The sequence below is a fragment of the Engystomops pustulosus genome, chromosome 6 (genome assembly GCF_040894005.1).
Source record: "Engystomops pustulosus chromosome 6, aEngPut4.maternal, whole genome shotgun sequence".
NCBI classification, from domain to species: Eukaryota; Metazoa; Chordata; class Amphibia; order Anura; family Leptodactylidae; genus Engystomops; species Engystomops pustulosus.
In genome coordinates this window covers 39,954,635-39,975,719 of record NC_092416.1, presented here as the reverse complement: position 1 = coordinate 39,975,719, position 21,085 = coordinate 39,954,635, and the positions used below count along the sequence as shown (strand labels likewise).

General features: G+C 41.8%; 1 protein-coding gene and 1 long non-coding RNA gene across 2 annotated transcripts in view; one reads left to right on the top strand and one right to left on the bottom strand.

Annotated features, from left to right (window-relative positions):
• Positions 1 to 21,085, bottom strand: part of LOC140134960 (uncharacterized) — a 162,972-nt gene that overhangs the window by 133,142 nt on the left and 8,745 nt on the right. The window lies entirely within an intron of this gene.
• Positions 96 to 19,895, top strand: LOC140134955 (interleukin-18-like). Its single transcript, XM_072155801.1, has 5 exons — positions 96 to 184; positions 12,328 to 12,360; positions 14,145 to 14,282; positions 15,538 to 15,674; positions 17,257 to 19,895. Exons 2-5 carry the CDS (start codon positions 12,339 to 12,341, stop codon positions 17,527 to 17,529), a joined length of 570 nt encoding a protein of 189 aa, XP_072011902.1. The 5' UTR covers positions 96 to 184; positions 12,328 to 12,338; the 3' UTR covers positions 17,530 to 19,895.

The window sequence follows — 21,085 nt, the reverse complement described above, 5'->3', positions numbered from 1 at the left end:
CATTCTGCAAGCGGAGTGTTACATCATCTGGGAAACTCCCTTACTCATATAAATGTGGGATAAAATGATTGGTCCTGGTATCAATTTTGCAGAGCCTATTGTCCTGTGCAGAGGGAGAGCAAAGTATAAGGAGCAACTGTCCCAGGGCTCTAGTATCACGGAGATCCGCTCTATTCTACACAAGGTAAGAGAAGCTTTGCACATAGACACTAGACGCTGCTTAGCTATAAATTATGGAGAATATAAATGTATGCAGTATAATACTAAAATATTATATATAATAATGCAATTATACTTATAGACACAGAACACACTGCTACTAGTCTTACAGAAAAAAATCTATGCAAATTGTCTCTCTGTTGCAAACATATCTTGCAAGTTTTTTATGTTTTTGTTCAGATGAATCAGTTTTCTTATCTATAGTCGCACACAGACCGCTGCCTCAGCAAACAAATGTATCTAGATAAGTGTAACAATGTGACTATTTCACAATTCACACAGTTTTATTCCTGCCACTTTCTATTCATTCTCAATTCTCATCTGCACTTGGTTCTCTATGTGCTATGTGCAAAAAATAGTCACAACTGAACTATAAAGAAGGGGAAAGTTCCTGTGATTCTAACAAAAACTCTTTAAAACTCTTTAAAACATTTAAACAAAATGAAAAATAGTCACTAAGATTGTGCGCCCGATATCCTGCGTGTGTCGCTTCCCCGCTCAGGTCCGCCGCTGTTTACTTTCTTCTTCCTGGTGCATGTAAGTGCATAGTCTTGCGACACAATTTGAAAGTCAAATCCCGTGCTCAGTCCTAATCAGTCGGATCGTCCGATGGCATGCATCCCCGATTTGTGTCACATAGAAGCCAGTGCAGCTGTGTTAAAAAACGATTGCATATGACACAATCCCAGCACAGACACCTGTTACGTACCTGTCAAAGCCGTGCAAATCCCTGAAAACGGTGGAAAGTCAGACGAAAGTGCGATCCGCAATCCTTAGTAAATGAGCCACAATATGTTTAAGATTATAGCGGGGAGGAGTTGCCTTTGATTGCATGATGTGATTAGACCTAAATGCGGTAAACAATGTCAAACACGTGCTGCTTGTTCCCAATCGCAAGAGTTTGGGTCTAAAAGCATATGCGAGCCACGGTGCACTTGCATTTTTTAATATAGCCTTAGATATAACCCATAACCACAAAGGTCTCTAATTCATATTTTTTGTGGCAAATCATACTCTATAAAAATGCATATATAGATACAGTATATATAGTCAGTATATATATAGTTAGTGTAGTGTATGTGTGTATGCCAGCTAAAGGAATCTGCACTGTCGCACCCTATAATCACCAAATTTTGCACAGCCCCTCTCTGTGACTCAGGGAATGTCATAGACTTGGTTTTAAGCCAAGATTTTCACCCCACCCTTTCCAAAATCCACTTATTACCCACCATATAGAGGAGCCATTGTTGGTAGTTGGCAACCAATCACAGCTCCTGCTTTGTATCTCCTTTCCCCTGTGTTTGTAGCTTGTTATTTTATGAAGATGATGAAATATGAAACATATTTTTAGAGAAGAATCGTGGTGAGTGCCAACGTTTTCCTTCTCCATTAATTGAATGTCGGATATAGACCATATCTGTGTACGAGTAAGAGCATCACCAATTAGGAAAGTATAAACGCAGCAATTTCCAGCATAGTCCAACAAAAAGTCGTCATACGACGTACTCTTTAGATTAAATACTAATGCCCAGGAAATATTAATGTATTGGGGCTTATTTAGAAAGGGGCTGCGGCCGTACTTTTGTCAGACTTTCAGAATTTTTCCAGTTTTGCACGGCTGTGACAGGTATTTAGCAAGGGATTGTGTTGCACGTGATTGGATTGTGGCGCAGCTGCGCTGGCTTTCATGCGACAGAAATCGGGGGGAGTACCGTCGGACGATCCGGCAGATTCGGACTGAGCGCGAGATTTAACTTTTAAATTGTGTCGCAAGATCATGCACTTACATGCACCAGGAAGAAGAAGGTGAACTCTGGCGGACCTGAGCGGGAAAACGATACATACGGGATATCGGGTGCACAATTTTATTGAATCGCAGCAGAGTGCATGATCGTCGGACAATAACTCCTGTGGACAGGTAAGTAAGTAAATGTGCCCCAATATTTCCCATATCATCCCAGGAAATGCCGGAGGCTACAGCTAGTGTATATATATATATATATTTTCCATTTTAATACCAAAGCAGATTTGTGTGCCAGAACCCATGCAGACTTCAGACTGTGCAGCCTCCCTTATGGGATACATAACACTGTGCTGCCTTAGATTTTCCATTATACACACATAGGGGGATATTTATCATGATCGCCCCGCCGCTGCAAATTCGCAGCCCGATACATCAAGAGGCTTCTGCCTCTTGATGTATCGGGGCTGATTGTAGCCCAGCATCCATCCTACGCAGCAGCAGTGAGTGTGCAGGCGCGGGGACAGTAATGCCCTGCATTGACACACTCAAGTCCGGCCGCGCCCTCTGCTCGGCCGGCCACGCCCCCCCCCCCCCTTCACGCTCCTTCACGCCCCACTGGTGCTAGCAATAAGCTAGCATTTGCGATTATTTCAGGGCCTCTGCGCCAGAGGTCCTGATAAATATGCCCCATATAGTATATATGTGCTATGTGCTACCCCAGGATTTTGTCAGGGTGCAAGGTAAGATGTAACACACAATTATATTTTAATGCAAATGATTAGAAAAGGCAAAGAGGCAGATTTACACTGCAGGTGTCATGGGCTTTTACAATCTGTCTTTAGTGAAAATTAGGTCCCTGGTGACAGGTTCCCTTTAAATAGTGAATACACATATAGTATTTTGCATCCATATGTATAACACAAAACTGGGGTTCGGTTTGGATATAGTGATTGGAATGCATTATGATAACATGGCTTCTGTGTTCTTGCTGACTTATGGTAACCCTTTTTTTGTTTTTGCATTTCCATTTTTTTACTCCTCACCTTCAAAAATCATGTAAAGAGCTCTGTGAGGGCTTGTTTTCTGTGTAGCAAATTGCACTTCCTAATGTCTGTATTCCATGTCTTGTACTGGGAAGCTGGAAAAAATCCAAATGCAGTGAAATTGGTGAAAAAACGCATTTGCGCGATTTTCTGGTGTGCTTGGATTTTAGCTTTCAATGAGCGCCACCAAATGACATGTCTACTTCATTCTATGGTTCGGTACGATCACGGGGATACCAAATTTGTATAGGTTTTATAATGTTTTCATACATTTGCAAAAATTAAAACCTCCTGTAAAAAAAAAAAAAAAATTATTTTTTTGTTTTCTGGCACTAATAACTTTTTCATACTTCAGTGTATGAATCTGTGTGACGTGTAATTTTTTGAGGCTTTACATGACATTTTCATTGCTACAGTCCTGTATTTAGGACTGTACAGCCTTTTTATTGAATTTTTAATATTTTGCAAAATGGCAAAATTTGGGCGCTATTTTCTGTTATGGGGTTAAATGCCGGGAATGACTGTTATTATATTTTTTCCTAGATCGGACATTTTGGGATGCAGCGATACCTAACATATTTATGACCTTTACTGTTTATTTATATCAATTCTAGGGAAAGGGGGGGTGATTTGTTAGATTATTTTATTTAATTTTCAATTTTTTTACTTTTTAATTCATTTTTAGCTTTTTAAATATTTTTCAGACCCCATAGGGTACTTTGATTGATCGTACCATGTACTGCCAAACTATGGTAGTATATAGGGATTTTACACCACGCAGGAAACACTTACCAACAATGGAGAGGGCCCGTGAGCCCTCTCCAATCATCCACAGCCAGTACTACTACGTCACGTATCAGTAAGGGGTCAACACATAAAATCGCACATTGTAATAGAAGGGTTTTAACGATCACGGGGATACCAAATTTCTATAGGTTTTATAATGTTTTCATACATTTGCAAAAATTAAAACCTCCTGTACAAAAAAAAAATCTTAATTTTGTTGTCTTCTGGCACTAATAACTTTTTCATACTTCAGTGTATGAATCTGTGTGTAGTGTAATTTTTTGAGGCTTTACATGACATTTTCATTGCTACAGTCCTATACAGGCTTTGTATGACCCGAGGCTGTATGACATGGCAACTGATCGCCTCCCTGATCCCACTTCTCAGGTGGGAGCCAATCAAATCCAATATCCTGCCTCTGGCAACTTTTCTGGAGGCATTTACAGAGTTAACACCTGCGATCGGTGATGCAATATGCAGCAAACACCCACCTTGTGTGGAGAGGGCTTAGCCGTGTGCCCTCTTCATACACCCACAGTCAACCTGTGACCTACAGATACATCAAACGTCGGTAATAAGTTAAAGGACACCTGTCGTCAGGTCTCATTCTATCACCACTACCTGTTGGAGCAGCTCACAAGGATCCATCCCAGCTTTTAATAAGTTAATCAATACATGAATCATTCTAAAATTTTATTTTCTTTATTATGTAAATGAGTCTAGGCACATGGAGAGAGAAAGTGATGTCACCCCTGTTACCCTCTCCTCCCCCAAGTAAAGCATTGCTAGTGTTTATGCTTTATCTGCTGACATGCTCTCTCCTCCGATACACATGTGTGAGACACCCACATCAGCTACACATGTATCTGATATGCTCTCCCATTCACATGGCTGCATCCTGGAGCAGTTGTATCTCTCATATACACACACAGGTTGCAGGGGGTGTGGCCGCTAGCACCAGGGAGCACCTAGAGGAGCCAGCACCAGGAGTATCACATCATTATACAGGCTGTCAGTCATGTGTATAGGAGTATCTCATACACATAGGCTGCAGGGGGCACCAGCACTAGGAAGTACATATATAGGAGCCAGCACCAGGAGTATCATATCATTATACAGGCTGTCAGTCAAGCACTGGGGGTGTGGCTGTGCTGTGAATACGCTGGACAGCTGAATATGATATTGATTCATTAGATACATCTCAGGTCATTTGCATATATACAGGTTTAGTACCTGATTGTTTACAGGCATGTAGAGGGACAATGTAGGGATATGGGGCAAAACTTTCTAATCACAGTTTATGAAAATATATTTAGTTTTTGGGGTTAATTTGCCTGACAAGTTCTCTTTAACCACCCCAAACACTGGCATTATTCCCAGCTTGATAATATTTTTAACAGATGCGTAGGTGTCTGTGAATTACAGCTATGTCCACAATGGGAGTAAGGCAACAGGAAGGAATACATTCTGACGCCTAAGTAGCATGCATGTTCATGGAGAAGATTCTTATCTACGTGGGGCATGTGTGATCACAATTTCATGGCTTCCTACCAACATGTCTTCATGTGTGACACACATGAAGACATGTTGGTAGGAAGCCATGATATTGAGAATGTTGGGGATAGTAGGGGACATTCATTTTTATAAATATGGGGTACTTTTTTTGCATTCTCCCCTCTTTTAAAAGCAAAATTTTAAAAACTTTATGATCTTCGCTTTATATTAATTAAACACATGTGGTATTGTTGAAAAATGCAACTTATCCTCCAAGAAACAAGCCCTCCCACAATATCTTTTAAATATGAAAAAGTTAAAATATTAGCTTGAACCATTAGATAAAAAACTGATGAACTTTGGGAATTTATATCTCTTTGAGACCAAGACTAAGACTTTTACAGTTGTAACACTGTTGTACATGTATTTTAATAATCTATAATAAAGGAAGATTATGGGGCAAATTTACTTACCTGTGGCGATCCCCGATTTGGACAGTTCAACGAAGATGAAGTCCGGCGCGATTCACGTAGCCCGAGTTCCTGCATCCGTCGCTTCCCCGCCGAGGTCCGCCGGAACTCACCTTCTTCTTCCCGGTGCTTGTAAGTGCATGTCTGTGACACAATTCAAAATGTTAAAACCTGGGCATTGTCCGAATCCGTCGGGTTATCTGAACCCCCCCCCCCCCGCGTGCCAGCTGGCGCCGATGCACCAAAATCCGATCGTGTGCGCCCAGATCCCCAGTTAAATTCTTTGGCCCCCACAAAATCGCTGGGAAACCCGACGAAAATGCGCTCTGCGGACCCTTAGTAAATGAGCCCCTATCTGTTAATCTGTGAAGATTCCGGAATATCTTTTCCTCACATGATTTGTACATGGCTTCAGGAATAATACCGTGCACCTGGATAATGGCTGATGACAATAAGTGTTGTTCTACGCCCTTCCTTTGGTCGAAAATTACGGGAATTTACAGTACATTCTGTTTTCTTATCGTGGGTGGGAGGCGTTAAGGATTCTACACAGGGCTCTATTCACCCAACCGTGTGTAAAAAAAAACAAACATAAAAAACATTGTATAAAAATGGAAAATTTGTCTAGTGCTGGCTATTGTTTCACTGCCTGGATTGAAGAAGCCTCCTAACATTATTGCATTTTTATAGCCCATGCTCTAGTGGGGGTCTGACTCATGGCACCCCACAATCAACTGATTGATGGGGATGCGGTGCTCTGTTATTTCCTCTTTTATCTTTATCTATCGCCTGTTGCTAATCTATCTACCGTATTTTTCGAACTATAAGGCACGCCGGATTATAAGGCGCGCCATCAATAAATGCCTGCTAAAACGTCTAGGTTCATATATAAGGCGCACCTGATTATACGGATGAATGACCAGCAGGTGGCAGACCTGTGCACAGTTCAAGGCAGCTGCTGTCTGTAAGTACTGTTCATATATAAGGCGCACCGTATTCTAAGGCGCACCTGATTATAAAGATGAATGACCAGCAGGTGGCAGACCTGTGCACAGTACAAGGCAGCTGTTGTCTGTATGTACGGTTCATATATAAGGCACATTGGCGCACCCTTGATTTCTGAGAAAATCAAAGGATTTTTTTGTGCGCCTTATAGTCCGAAAAATACGGTACTCTACATACATACATACATTTTTGTACAGTGCTGTTATTTTTTTATCAAAAAGGGGATCCTGCTGCCCCTTGCACCATCTGAACAGTATCAGCTGATTAAGCCATTCTTATAAATAATGGTTATTTCGGAAACCCCCTGTAAGGACACGTTCTGTCTATGGCTGGCCAGCTCTTATGAAATCGCAGCTTCCTTCTCCATAGTTGTGGGAAAGAGCCTTTTGTCATCTAGTCCACACTAAGATGATGTCAGACGAGCACTGCCCCACTTGTTACATTGCCTGCCGGCACTTCTAGGGGATTGCACTCACTTGCTCAGTTGTTTGTATTGTTCCCATGGACTGAGTCATTGTTCTGCAGAATTTGGCAATGTATGAAATTTGCTAGAGAGTGTAGTGTTGTTTTATGACTAGTTCTTGTACAGTAGTGGTTAGTGCACGATTCCTTCATCCTTCCTGTTGTGTTTTACTTTTCCCTGTTTATCAACGTGAAGAGAAGTCAACGGGTCATACATGTGTGACTCACTGTATACACTTACATATATCTTTACATTCTATCCAAACCAAGCAATGAAAGACTGTATTAGTAGTACAACACTGCATATTTCCAAGGGACCTGTCGCCTCTTTGGAAATGTCTGTATTAGTAAGTATTTATATCGCCCTAGAAATTTTGATTGTTATGCATTTAGGAATTCTACATTGTTGTGTTCTTTTGTTATTCCTCAAGGGAATGTACGCCGTGGATGTCCAGTGCTGTGTTTAAGCTCACACTGCCCTAGGCAATAATAATAATTCTTTATTTAAAATAATTCTTTATTTATATAGCGCCTACTGATTACGCAGCACGGCACAAAGCATGACAAATTGGTCCCTGTCCCCAATGGGGTTCACAACCTAAACAGCCTACCAGTATGTTTTGTAGTGTGGGAGGAAACCGGAGGACCCGGAGGAAACCTACGCAAACACGGAGAGAACATACAAACTCTTTGCAGATGTTGACCTGGGTGGGATTAGAACCCAGGCCCCAGCACTGCAAGGCAGGAGTGCTACCCACTCAGCCACCGTGACGCCCAATCTGGAATCGCCCCTTTAAGTGACGTTTATACTCGACAAATATCACAATTTGCTTCTATAATGATATCATTATAATGCTATTTTGTCAGTGTTAATAAAAGGAAAAAGAATAAAACTAGACTATGACCCACTTCAGTAGCATTACCACTCGTGTCCCATACATTATGACAGGTGCCCTCCAATCTGCCCACACTTCTATAGACTACCCACTAGGTTCCTATATATTATAGCAGCCCTTTGCCCCCCCCCCCCCCTTCTAAAGATGTTTTGGGCCACCCCCTCTTTAGTTTATGATACCTTCTGTCTCTGACATATGAGGGATGCCCCTCAATAACTAGACGCCCTAGGCCAGTGATGGCGAACCTTTTAGAGCCCGAGTGCCCAAACTACAACCGAGACTCACTTATTTATCACAAAGTGCCAACACAGAAATTTAATAAGTGATTTATGCATCACAGGACACCAATAAAGACCCAATAAAGCAGGACACCAATAAAGCAGATAATAGAATTAATTTGGATGATGATTGTAGCTTCCCTCAAGGATCCCCTAGACAGGAAGAATTGTCAGGGCCGGAGCAGGAACTACGATGATAATCCAGATCTGTCCACACTTCCCACTCCTCCAGTAGGCACATGTAGCCCTGTCACTAAAATAGCTCTGTGCACAGCAAGTCCTGGGATGTCTGGGACTGCAGGAAGATACCTGGAGTCATCTCTGGTGATGGCCTGAGTGCCCACAGAAAGGGCTCTGAGTGCCGCCTCTGGCACCCGTGGCATAGGTTCGCCATCACTGCCCTAGGCACAGGCCCTTAGGTGCTTAATAGCAAATACAGCCCCGTGGATGCTATCATTCACAATGATCAGTGTCATATTATACACAGAATGCAGGAATACATGTCATTGTCAAGGGCCGTGCCAATTTTTTTAAATGATTTGCCCAATTACAGTTAAAAATGACAATAATAAAAAGACTTCACAAGTATTAGTTTATCATCACTCATTGAAGTGAGTGCGTGCTTGGCATGCACGAGCCTGGGGCTACACAGAACAAACTGTTTTAGGATATTTTCACAAAGAAATTGGAAATCTGGAAGCTTACGTACAGTGATTCTTGCAGATTTCTTTCCAGCTTAGGTCAGCACAAAAACAGTTCTCAGAATATAAAGAACAAACATTTCCGAAAACTCTAAAAATCTGCAATTTCCCAAAAGATGTTTTCGAGACACTAAAAGAAGAAAATGCATATTTTTCCACTTTCTTACATATAGTAGTCACGTGGACTAATTATTTTGCCAGTAGCACCGCAGTTTTATTGGTAAAATCGTGCGGCCATTAATATTCATGTTACAATGTATCCAACATACCAAACCCTTTCCTCATCCATTGTAGTTCAAACCTAATAAAGCAAACAATATCACAGACCTTCCAGAGCACCCAGAATCCAAAAATCTCTTACCCCTCACCATCTAACCCTTTATATGCCATGGAAAGTAGCAGTCACAGAATCTAAGGGGTCATGGGGGGGAATCGGTCCCCTTCTTTGGACATTCTGCATGCACTGAAGTGTAAAAAATTAAGCAAAATGGGCGTCTGTAAATAACCCTGGGAATCTTCTGGGATCAGACGCCCTACTACAGCAGTCAGGACTTCCCTCCAATCAGATATTTAGCTTGAATCTTGTGGAAGAATGTATTTAACAGAATTTTTTTTTAAGAGGGTTAAAGGGGTTGACCACATGTAGCAAATAATTGATATTATTTGTATAAGCAAAAAGTTATGCAATTTTCCAATATATTTTCTGTATCGATTTACCAGTTTTCGAGATCTCTGCTTGCTGTGCGTCTATAGAAAACTTCTAAGTTTATTTCCAGTGGATATAGGGGTGATGCCACACATGGCGCTTGTAGTCTGTTTTTAGTCCGTTTTTAAGCATGCGTTAAAAAAAAACATGCGTTTTTTGAAAACGCATCAGTTTTTGAATGTTTTTGTCCATTTTTTCCCAATTATCTTAATAGACAAACAGGTTGTAAGCTGCCAAACGCTTGGTAAATGGCCAAAAACTAATGCGATTTTACAACGCGTCCGTTTTTAAATGGACTGAAAACGCATGCTTAAAAACGGACCAAAAACGCCACGTGTGGCATCAGCTTTAAGGATTTTTCACGTATGAAAAGTCACCAACTGCAGAGGGTGCACACGACCGCGACAGAAACACCCTGCACCGCCCCACTCCCCCGTCGGCTACACCCACTCCCTGGCAGGCTGCAACTCGCTTCACGCCGCTCCACCACCCTGGCATTGAGGTGGTGAAAAGAGGAAAAAAATTCACAAGTGCTACCAATAATCTAGCATTTGCAATTATCTCAGTGTTCTGGAGCAGAAACCCTGATAAATACGCCCTATATTTCTATATGCATACAGACATACATCAAAAGAAAATAGGAGACTCATTTTTTGCCTGAGATGAGTCCCTTTTAGAGGCTGGAGTGAACGTGCCTCTTCATGTATCCATATCTTGGGCTCTATAGAAGCCAGAACCAAGATCTTGCATCATGGTTGTGTTTATGTTTGTTACAGAACCGGAGATATTAACTGTTAAAAACGTGTCTAGGAATTTGACCTTCATCTGCACTCACATTGATAGCTATGGGGGTCATATACCAAGGGCCCGATTTGCATTTTCCCGACGTGTTACCCGAAAATTTCCGATTTGCGCCGATTGTACCTGATTTGCCCCGGGATTTTGGCGCACGCGATCGGATTGTGGCGCCGGCATGCACGCGACGGAAATGGGGGGGCGCGGCCGAACGAAAACCAGACGTATTCGGAAAAACCGCCGCATTTAAAAACGGAAAATGTGTCGCTCGGGAAGCGCTTACCTTCACTCAGCCGGCCTCGGTGAATTCCGGTGCGTTCAGATGCTTTTCAGCGCCTGGTGGAAGGCGGAGGAACTACCTTATTAAATCCCGGCCAGACCCGAATCCAGCGCAGAGAACGCGCCGCTGGATCGCGAATGGACTGGGTAAGTAAATCTGCCCCTATGTCTTTAACTCCCTGTATTTCACAGTACCACAATCCTGATGCTTTTTGAAAGATGAGATTCTTATATTTACAATGACATAATGGTTCTATGTGCTTTAGAGCTTTTCATGATTGCAAGGTTTGAAGAGATGCATTGCCTTATTTACATATTTTTATAGTTAAATAGTTATATTAAAAACATAAAAAAGGGAATTCCAGAGACAATGGGGCACATTTACTTACCCGGTCGTGTCTCGATCCAGCGGCGCGTTCACCGATGAGGAGTCGTGCACACGATATTCACTAGGTGTCGCTGCTGCGCCAAGGTCTGCCGAGGTCCGCTGGAGTTCACCAACCTCTTCCTGGTTTTTAAATAGTGCGATTTTTCCAAATCCGTTGGGTTTTGCCACGTCCCCTGATTTCCGTTGCATGGAATCCGGCGCCGATGCGACACAATCCGATCGCGTGCACCAAAAATCAGAGGCAATTTGGCGCAAAACGGAAAAATTTGGAAAACCCAACGAAAAACGGACCCTTAGTAAATGTGCCCCAATATTTCATAGCCTATCTGATGGTGCAGGTAATGCTACTGACAATGTCCCTTTAAGAATAGACTTAAAGATGTCATTATAATGCAGTATAACACAGTGGGTGAGCACGGCATATGATGCAGGTCCAACCCCTCCAGCACTGCCGGATGTGGCCCTTCTTACGTATCTGCCGGTCTGTCTAAATAAGCGTACATTGCTATTGCATTGGCTGTAGCGAGTGGCAGGAACACCCCGAGCCAGGCTTTGGATAACAATCACAATTCCTGGCAGTTTGCATGGCATTGCGATTATTTCAAGGCTTGTATGCCAGAAAACTGGCGTAAGTTCCAGATTACTATCTCAGGTAAATGGCCTCCAACTAGAAAGGTGAATCATTTCCTAAATTACTTATAATAGGCACCTTATAGTACTATTACTTATAATAGGCAACTTATAAGTTGCCGCATAATAGGCAACTTATAAGAGGCACCAACAACAAGGCATGTTGAGCCTCTTGCCACAGGCAGCACCACCTGCAGGAAAATGGGGGGCATCAGTTATCTGCTACCAAGCAGGACCAGAGTCTTAAAAATAGTGTCTCTTGACACCCGATGCCAGCATGGGTGAAGGAAACTGCATGGAGAACCCACTTACTAAAAAAACCTGACATATTACTACAGGAGGGGACGCCATTCTATAACGCGCCTCAGGCAGCAGATAGTTGAGGTTCAGGGTAATGTCACTCTTGTAATCTTATCCTTTATGTTTTTCAGACTGTTCGCCAATGGAGGAGAAAAGGCTATGTGGTAATTTAAATTAAATTTTGTTCTGTATTAAAGTTTTTATGTTTTGACACATGAGTCACGCTAAAGGTGTGCAGGTGGTGACCACATACCATTTCTCTGGTCTCATAATTTTTGGCTGCTGTTTTGGTCACTTTTGCATTTTGTCATAGCTCTGGTAGTAAGAGGTGGTGTCCACAACCCACAGAAGTTGCTCATCCAGGATGTCACATCAGTGTGAAATGTGGCAAGAAGGTGAGCTGTGTTTGGAGCAGAAACCAGGAGACAGGCCAGTTCACCAAGAGATGTGAAGGGGGCAGGGGCCATAGGAGGGCAAAAATCCAGAAGCAGGGTGGCTACCTCGTCTTTTGTGCAAGGAGGAGCACTGCCAGAGCCCTGCAAATTGACCTCCATAGCCATTAATATCCATACGTCTACTCAAAGGCTTCATGACGGTTTCATGTGGAGCTCTACAAGTCATTGTGGTGCTTACAGCCAAACACTGTGCAGGGCTATCGGCAGATTGAACACTGATGCCCTGTGCTCTTCACGGATGATACAGATTGACATTGAGCACATGTGACAGATGTGACAGAGTCTGGAGAACATTCTACAGCCTGCAACATCTTCCAGCATGACGCTTTGGCAGTTTGTAGAGGTGTAGGGAGACATTTCTTTGATGGGCGCACAGCCCTCCATACAACTAAGAGTACCCTGACTGCCATTAGGTACCAGGATGAGATTAGCAGACCCATTATGAGACCAAGCCCTGGGTTACTTCTGATGCATAACAATGTGGCTCATATGGCTGTGGTGTGTTAGCAGTTCCTCCATGATGAGGGCATTGATGCTATGGACTTGTCCGGCCATTCCCCAGACCTGAATGCTACAGCAGTTCTGGGGCATCATGTCTCGTTCCATACACCAATGCCACGTTGCATTGCAGACTGTCCGTAGTTGACTGATGCTGTAATCCATCAGTTTCTGGTAGGAAACCTCTAGGAGAGTAGTGGCGAACCTATGGCACGGGTGCCAGAGGCGGCACTCAGAGCCCTTTTTGTGGGCACCCGGGCCATCACCCCAGCACACCAGACAGGACTCAAAGAATCTTCCTGCAGTTCCAAGCAACTTAAAAGAAACTGCTTTCAGTCATATATTAAAGTGATACTTACTTCGCTACTTGGGAATGTAGGAAGAGGGAGAAGGGACAAATTATCTTTGGAGGACCTCCTGCTGGCCGCACGATTCTCTGTGTACAGAGGGACACTGGAAAGAAGCTAAAATGATGCAAATTTTCCAGCTTCTCCTCAGGAGGCCAATATGATCGAACGTTGTTGAGGAACAGGGAGCAATAAGTTACCGCTTTCATTTTTTGTTGGCACCTCGCAATAAATAAGGGGGGGGGGGGTTTGGCTTGCAGTGTGGGCACTCAGCCGCTAAAAGGTTCACCATCACTGCTCTAGGAGAACATCTGCTGCCTCAGTAGAAACAAGCCCAGGATTGTATGGAGGTCATACAGGCACAGGGAGGTCACACACTACTGAGCCTCATTCCTTGTCTTGAGGCATTTCCACTGAAGTTGGATCAGCCTGGAATGTGGTGTCAAATGTGTATCGTGCAAAGGAATTTCTTCTTATCCTAAAAAAAGTTAGTCTTATATTGATTCATATTTTGGGGCTATAACAGTTTATGCATTTATGATAGTTTTTAGTATATTACCCTATGTACAACTATTTTTTGGGCACAAATGTCAAGTGACTATATCCAAGGGTAAAGTATGAGTGTTCATTTTTGTTTTGTACTTCCAGATTTATTAGATGGCTTCAAAAAGCACAAACAGATTGGTTTTGGAACTATCAAAATAGACTATCAAAAAAATGATCACCTACTGATTGCCAACCCAGAAAAGCGCACCGCCACTTTTGAACCACTCCAGAGCACAGAAGGTACAGAAAAAAAGATATTCTGGTTTTATTAAGATTGAATTGTGGAAATGGTTGTGAAATTAGCAGGATTTTGTGGGGAGGGGCACAAAAAACATTTCAGCTGCATTGAAAATACCCAAGTGACCTACATGATGTAACAAGTTTTTAACAAAAATAGTGCTGTTCTAAAATAAGTCAGAGAAAGCAAGATTGAGTTTCCAATCCTTAATTCTAAGGCTGAGGCTACACAAATGTGTTTGGTCCATGGAAACAGACTTGTTTACTGGCCTCATACCACAGACCAAGCACAGTGCAGTGGACACGAGTCCTTGCATCACAGAGTAATATGATGCAGTGACTGAAGATCAAACTTCACCTGCGACACTGTAACAAATTGTAATATATCACTTTGTTGCCATCTATTGCGCTGTACATGGTCCGTGTGTTCTGACCTGCACCCAAGTCCATTTCAATGGATCAAGCACATTCGTGGGCAGCTATGGGCAGCTATGAGGAAACCAGGCAGTGATTTTCCACAAAATGGGGAATGACAATCTGATTGGTGGGTGGACGACTACTGGATCAATAGAACAGTGTTCCCGCTTTCACTGATTGATGGAGCAGCAAGTTGATCATGTGTCCTGCCTTCATCTCAGTGCCTAGAAGATCTCCATACCTATAGAAGGAGCAGAAAACCACTCATAGGGGCCAAGTGTGGTGAAATTGGTCATCGGCAATGAAGACTCTCCATTTGGTATATGTCACCAACTGTACCCAAACATTGGGCCATCGATGTGGATTCTGAGTTAGTTAAGAGGGCAAAGTTAACAGCTTCTGTGAATGCCCTTGAGTGTTCCATCCAGAGCCCTGACGGGTGTACGCAAAATTTTATTTTTCATTTAATCTGTTTAAATGAATGCAAACAAAACTAACTTCTAATAGGTTTATATTCAGAAAGAAGAGTGCGTAATAAATGTCTGAGTCATTCAGTTTTTGCCCCGTGAAACAGGTTGCAACATGGAAAGAATATACTGTACTTACATAAACATGGGAGGTCTAGGCCATTGTATAGGCCACCCACGGCAGAGTGGTGGTAGGCCTCAAAATTGTCTAGTGAAAGAGAGATTTGAATGTTGGGAGGTTATGGAAACATATTCCTAAATTTCACGTGCCATAACCTAAGAATCCTAACTATATAGAGACTAGCTGGGAACTGAACCTCATTAGAGAATTAGTGTAAAATGTTCAGTTTGCTAACATCATGTCTCTATTACAGTGGAGAGAGCTATATTTCACTTGTATGCATACAAAGAAAATAAAAGTAATAGAGGAGGATTGCCGGTGGCCATCATCTGCAAAATCGGAAATAACAATTACACCCTGAAAGCGGAAAGCAATTCCGTCATTTTTGTGGTAAGATACTACATGTAACTGATCCTTGCTCAATGTAGAAATGTAGATCTCTCTAGTTACAGTTTGGTGTGTTTTGGGACTACCTCTCTTTAAAGGGACCACCAGTTTTTACCCCACTAAACCAGCCTAGACCAGATAATAGCCCTCCAGGCTTGAATATACCCCTCTAACATGGATCCTGGGTATAGTCTCATCTATGCCTCAGCATACCCTGGGGGATACACTCTATACTCAGGGATGTAAAATAGCCTAGTCCAATTTAGTATAACCTGCGTCAGGTTATAGCAGAATTCTATGTCAGGTAGGACCTGGTGTAGAATTTATTTAGGCCGAAATGTCATAGTATATCAGGTGCTTTAGGCAACGATCTTGACTGGCGCATGATACGCACATTCATAATAACTTCCCAATATGGTTTTAGAGTTCTAATTCTATTAATTTAGACATGCACTAGTCTATCTACGAGTAGGACCCTAATACACAACAGGCGCAGATGGGGATTGTGCTAGCTGTATAGAAGAAGACCTGCCAGGCTAAGGGGGAGAGGGGGGGGGGGGTGGAAGGTGAGTGCAATGTTTGTTTTTTTTCTCTCGACTCGAGTATAAACCGAGGTGAGGTTTTTCAGCACATTTTTTGTGCTGAAAAACTCAGCTTATACTCGAGTATATACGGTACATTTCTTCTATGTAATGTTAATTTCCCATAAACAAATGTACGGGAGTTACTGCATGTTCCAAAGCCGCCCTGTGGTGACGAACACTGAATCCAGGTGATTGGGTGCCTCAATAGCTCATGTAGTGCTGTGTATTCAAGTATAACTATATTGATAGGGACAATATGGCTATACTTATGGAAAATTATCTTTAGGTAGGAGCAACTTTTTTTTTAATGACGGTCAACTAAAGAAATTGATATATATTGAATAATTAAAAGGAAATCTACCATTTGTTTTTATTGTATTGTGAACCAAACATACATTGAGGATGCTGTAGCGACACTTATGCAGAAACAAATCTTGTTAAATCTCTGATCTGAGTGGTTTTGCTCAAAAAACAATTATAAAATTCAGGACCTTGGGAAAGCTGGGTGCATACTGGCTGCCGTACTCATAAACACATTACACATAGCTTCCTGAACTGTCCAGGCAGTGCTAATCAACCGGGGCTGGATCACTCATATACATCAGCTGGGGGATGGTGCAGAGATTGATTACTTCTGCCTGTCAAGGACAACACAGTGAATACAGCATTGTCTGAAGCAGTGCAATATTAGCACCGGAGCAGCCAGAGGACGACAGAGCTTACCGTAATTATCATAATTTTATAATAGTTTTTTTTTTCAGCAAAACCACTCAGCTCAGGGATTAAACATGATATGTTTCTGCATCAGTGTAGCTACAGCATTCTCAATGTATGTTTGCTTCATAAAAGCAAATGGTAGATTTCCTTTAAATTAAGTTTGTTTGCCCGGATAGCGGTTAAAGTTTACTGTTAATTTTTCTATGCCTTTTTAAGGTTGGTCTGTGACACTTAACTACTACAGTACATTGATTTACCATTAAACTTTATTTTTTTCATAACAGGATCATCCATTGCCACAAAAAATCCCAGAAGAAAAAAGTGGATTTATTTTCTACATGAAAAATTTTTCACCCGGAAATGATTGTTTCAAATTTGAGTCGTCAGTGCAGAATAATTTTTACCTGTCTTGGAATGAGAACAAGGAGTTGATACTGAAAGAGTGTAATGAACAATTAGATGAAACAATAAGTTTTTTCTTAGAGTATACTGACACGTGCAAAAGTAGCGGCTGTGAGCTAGGCGCAAACATGGCAGTTAGCTCACGGCTACCATAGAAGTGCATTACACACCAACATTGTACGCTCTCTCATCTGTCTCTCTGTACTGTGTCCGAGCCGTGCAGCCGTGCCGCAAAAGAGCTGGTCCTATCCTGCCCCGATTTACGTTGCGGTTGCTTAACTCACTATGGAGGGGGAAGAGTTGAGCAGCACTTACCATTCCCCTCTCCTCCAAGCTTGTCGCTCACAGTGTTATTCAACTGACAATCATGATCTAGATCAGTGATGGCGAACCTTTTGGGGACTGAGTGCCGAAACTGCAAGCAAAAGCCACATATTTTTTGCAAAGTGCCAAATGCCAATTTGAAGTAACTAAAGTAACTCACAGGTTTCAAAAGTATTGGTGTCCTGAGGACATTAATACAGTAGAAAGAAGAAGAAATTTGGATTATTATTGTAGTTTATTGTAAGGTCCCTTAACAGGATCAATCACAGGTCCGGAGAAGGGTCTACAATGATAATCCAGCTAAGTCAGCATCTCCTTGCTCCTCCTGCACTTCTAGTCACTATAAAATAACGCTGAACGTGGCAAGTCCTGGGCTGCCTGTGACTGCAGGAGAAGGTATTGAGTCCAAAATGGTGACCTGGGTGATGGTCTGGGTGCCCACAGAGAGGGCTCCGAGTGCCACCTCTGGCACCCATGCCATAGGTTTGCCACCACTGATCTAGATTAACTAAGCTAAAAGCTCCCAAAAAACTGCCCTTCATTTATTAGTTTGTGTGTTCTAAATACATTTTTCACTTCTTCCCGCACAGAACTGTACATTATTTTAAATTTCAAACATTTTCTTAGACTTTTGGTTGATGTTGACCAGAATTGTGTTAGGGCATTATATAAACTTTCTAGATAAACCTTTCCAGTTTCCCAATAAGCTGGCATTTTAAAGAAAATGTATTGATTTATTAATGTGCCTCCAAAAAACAAAAAGAGATTTTTGGAGAACAAAATCAACCTTGTACCAGGAGTGTAACTATGTGAGGCTGGGCCTAGTACAGACTTCTGCATAGGGCCCCTTCCCCTTAAATAAAATACATATTTGTACACATACTTATACACTTAAGTATACACACATTTCTATACACACATAGGGGCACATTACTTACCTGGTCCTGTCGTGATCCCTGATCCGGACTGTCTGACAAGGATGAAGTCCAGCGCCATTCACCAAGATTGTGCGCCCGATATTCTGCATGTGTCGCTTCCCCGCTCAGGTCTGCTGGAGTTCACCTTCTTCTTTCCGGTCTATGTAAGTGCATGTCTTTTGATACAATTTGAATTTTAAATCCTGCGCTTAGTAGGAATCAGTTGGGTTGTCCGAAGGCCACGCCCCTGATTTGTGTTGCGCAATTGTGCCAAAATCCATTCGCGTGCGCAAAAAACCACTGTTAAATGCAGCACAAATTGGAAATAGTCGGGAAACCTGCCGGAAATGCGGTCTGCGGACCCTTAGTGAATGTGCCCCATAATGTTGTACACTCATAGGTACACATTTATATATTCATATATACATTTATAGACTCATGCATACAGTAAATACACCTACACAGTATATACATACATATAGTATGTATAAATCATATACTTAGACATACAGTATATACACCATATATACACATACATACAGTTTATACACATATACTGTATACACATAGGGCATATAGCATATAAACATACATATAGCATACACACCGTACACACAGCATATATATACACACATAGAACCTATACACATATACATGTAGTATATACACACCAATATACACATACAGCATATTCACACCATGTACACATACAGCTTAATACATCAAGTATACACATGCATACAGTATGTACACACATACATACCATATATGCACACCATGCACTCACATACAGTGTATACACACATATACATCATATAAACACACATACAGCATACAGACAAACATACAGTATATACACACCATGCACACATGCAACTTATACACCCTCATGCAGCAGATATACAGAATATGCAAACCCACATAAAGCATAAACACAGCATATACGCACACATACATTTACACACTAATACACATATATATATATATATATATATATATACACTCACTGTCAGGCAGTCTTCTTATCTTGCTATCTCCTCATCTGAGCTCCAGGCTCGGCTGTGGAGGATGTGCACTGTTAATTATGCTGTACAATATGAGCATAATATGATTATAATAGTGCACATTCTCCATTCCTTAATTTGGCATGTCAAGTGTTAGGATCCCCCCCCCCACTGTGAAGCTTTTTTAAATTTTGTCTTTTACTTTTTTTAACTTTTCTTAATTTGAAATGTTTCTGGTGAGAAAATAAATAAGCTTGAATGTTATATGTCAGTTGAACCACAGATTATATCATGTATTTGTTATAGTTTGTAAAAGAATTCTTAAAAAGTTCATTTATTTACTGTTTAATAAAGTCTTTTTGATAAAATGTATTATGTAAATTTGTTTTGGGAAAGCTAAATTTATTTGTTTAAAATACTCACAAATGTGTAGGTAAAATGGGCATATAAAATCTCAATAAGGACTCCAGTTTCCCGAAACTCTACCTGCTGACAAATGACAAAATATTCATGACCTATACAGTGAATAGAGCTTTCCTTCCAATAAGGAGGAAAATCCTTTCATAGAAGATTATTATTTGCCTTGTTCTATAGGATGTCACATTAGGAGGAAATGTGACACATCTAATGCAGCACCTTATACACATTGTAGGGCAGTTCTGATGAGACAATATTGGGGCAGATTTATCAAGCTGTCTGAAAGTCAGAATATTTCTAGTTGCCCATGGCAACCAATCACAGCTCCCCTTTGAAATATTCATGAGCATTGGTAAAATGAAAGCTGAGCTGTGATTGGTTGCCATGGGCAACTAGAAATATTCTGACTTTCAGACAGCTTGATAAATCTGCCCCAATATTTTTCATTATGTGACATTAGGGGGCACATTTACTAACCCGGCCGCTGGAGTCCCCCGAAAGTGCATTGTCCAAAGATAATGCACATCTGCCGCGATTCACTATGATCATGTGCCCGATATCCTGCATGTGTCGCTCCCCGCTCAGGTCCGCCGGAGTTCACCTTCTTCTTCCTGGTGCATATAAGTGCTTGGGCTTGCGACACAATTTGAAAGTTAAATCCCGCGCTCAGTCCGAATCCGTCGGATCGTCTGGCGGCACGCTCCTGATTTCTGTGGCATGAAAGCCGGCGCAGCTGCACCAAAATCTGATCGCTTGCAACACAATCCCAGCGCAAACTCTTGCTAAGTACCTGTCCAACCTGTGCAATCCCTGAAAATGGCGCACAGTCCGACGAAAGTGCAATCCGCGACCCTTAGTAAATAAGCCCCTTTAACTTTCATATCATACACAGTAATAATGATTGTTGCTTTTAAAACCTTCACATTTTGTAAAACTCTAAAACTGAGAATTTTCTATTGAACCTGGCACATCTATTATGGCATACTGTATGTAATACACAGATTGCTCACTACATTTATGAGTGTGGTTTTCCTTGCATTACAATAGCT

What these genes read in the sequence shown, in the direction of transcription:
- LOC140134955 (XM_072155801.1), top strand. Translation starts at nt 12,339, where the DNA reads ATGGAGGAGAAAAGGCTATGTG. An exon ending in GGAGGAGAAAAGGCTATGTG is followed by an intron (nt 12,361 to 14,144) that starts GTAATTTAAATT and finishes TTGTACTTCCAG; the next exon opens with ATTTATTAGATGGCTTCAAA. An exon ending in ACCACTCCAGAGCACAGAAG is followed by an intron (nt 14,283 to 15,537) that starts GTACAGAAAAAA and finishes TCTCTATTACAG; the next exon opens with TGGAGAGAGCTATATTTCAC.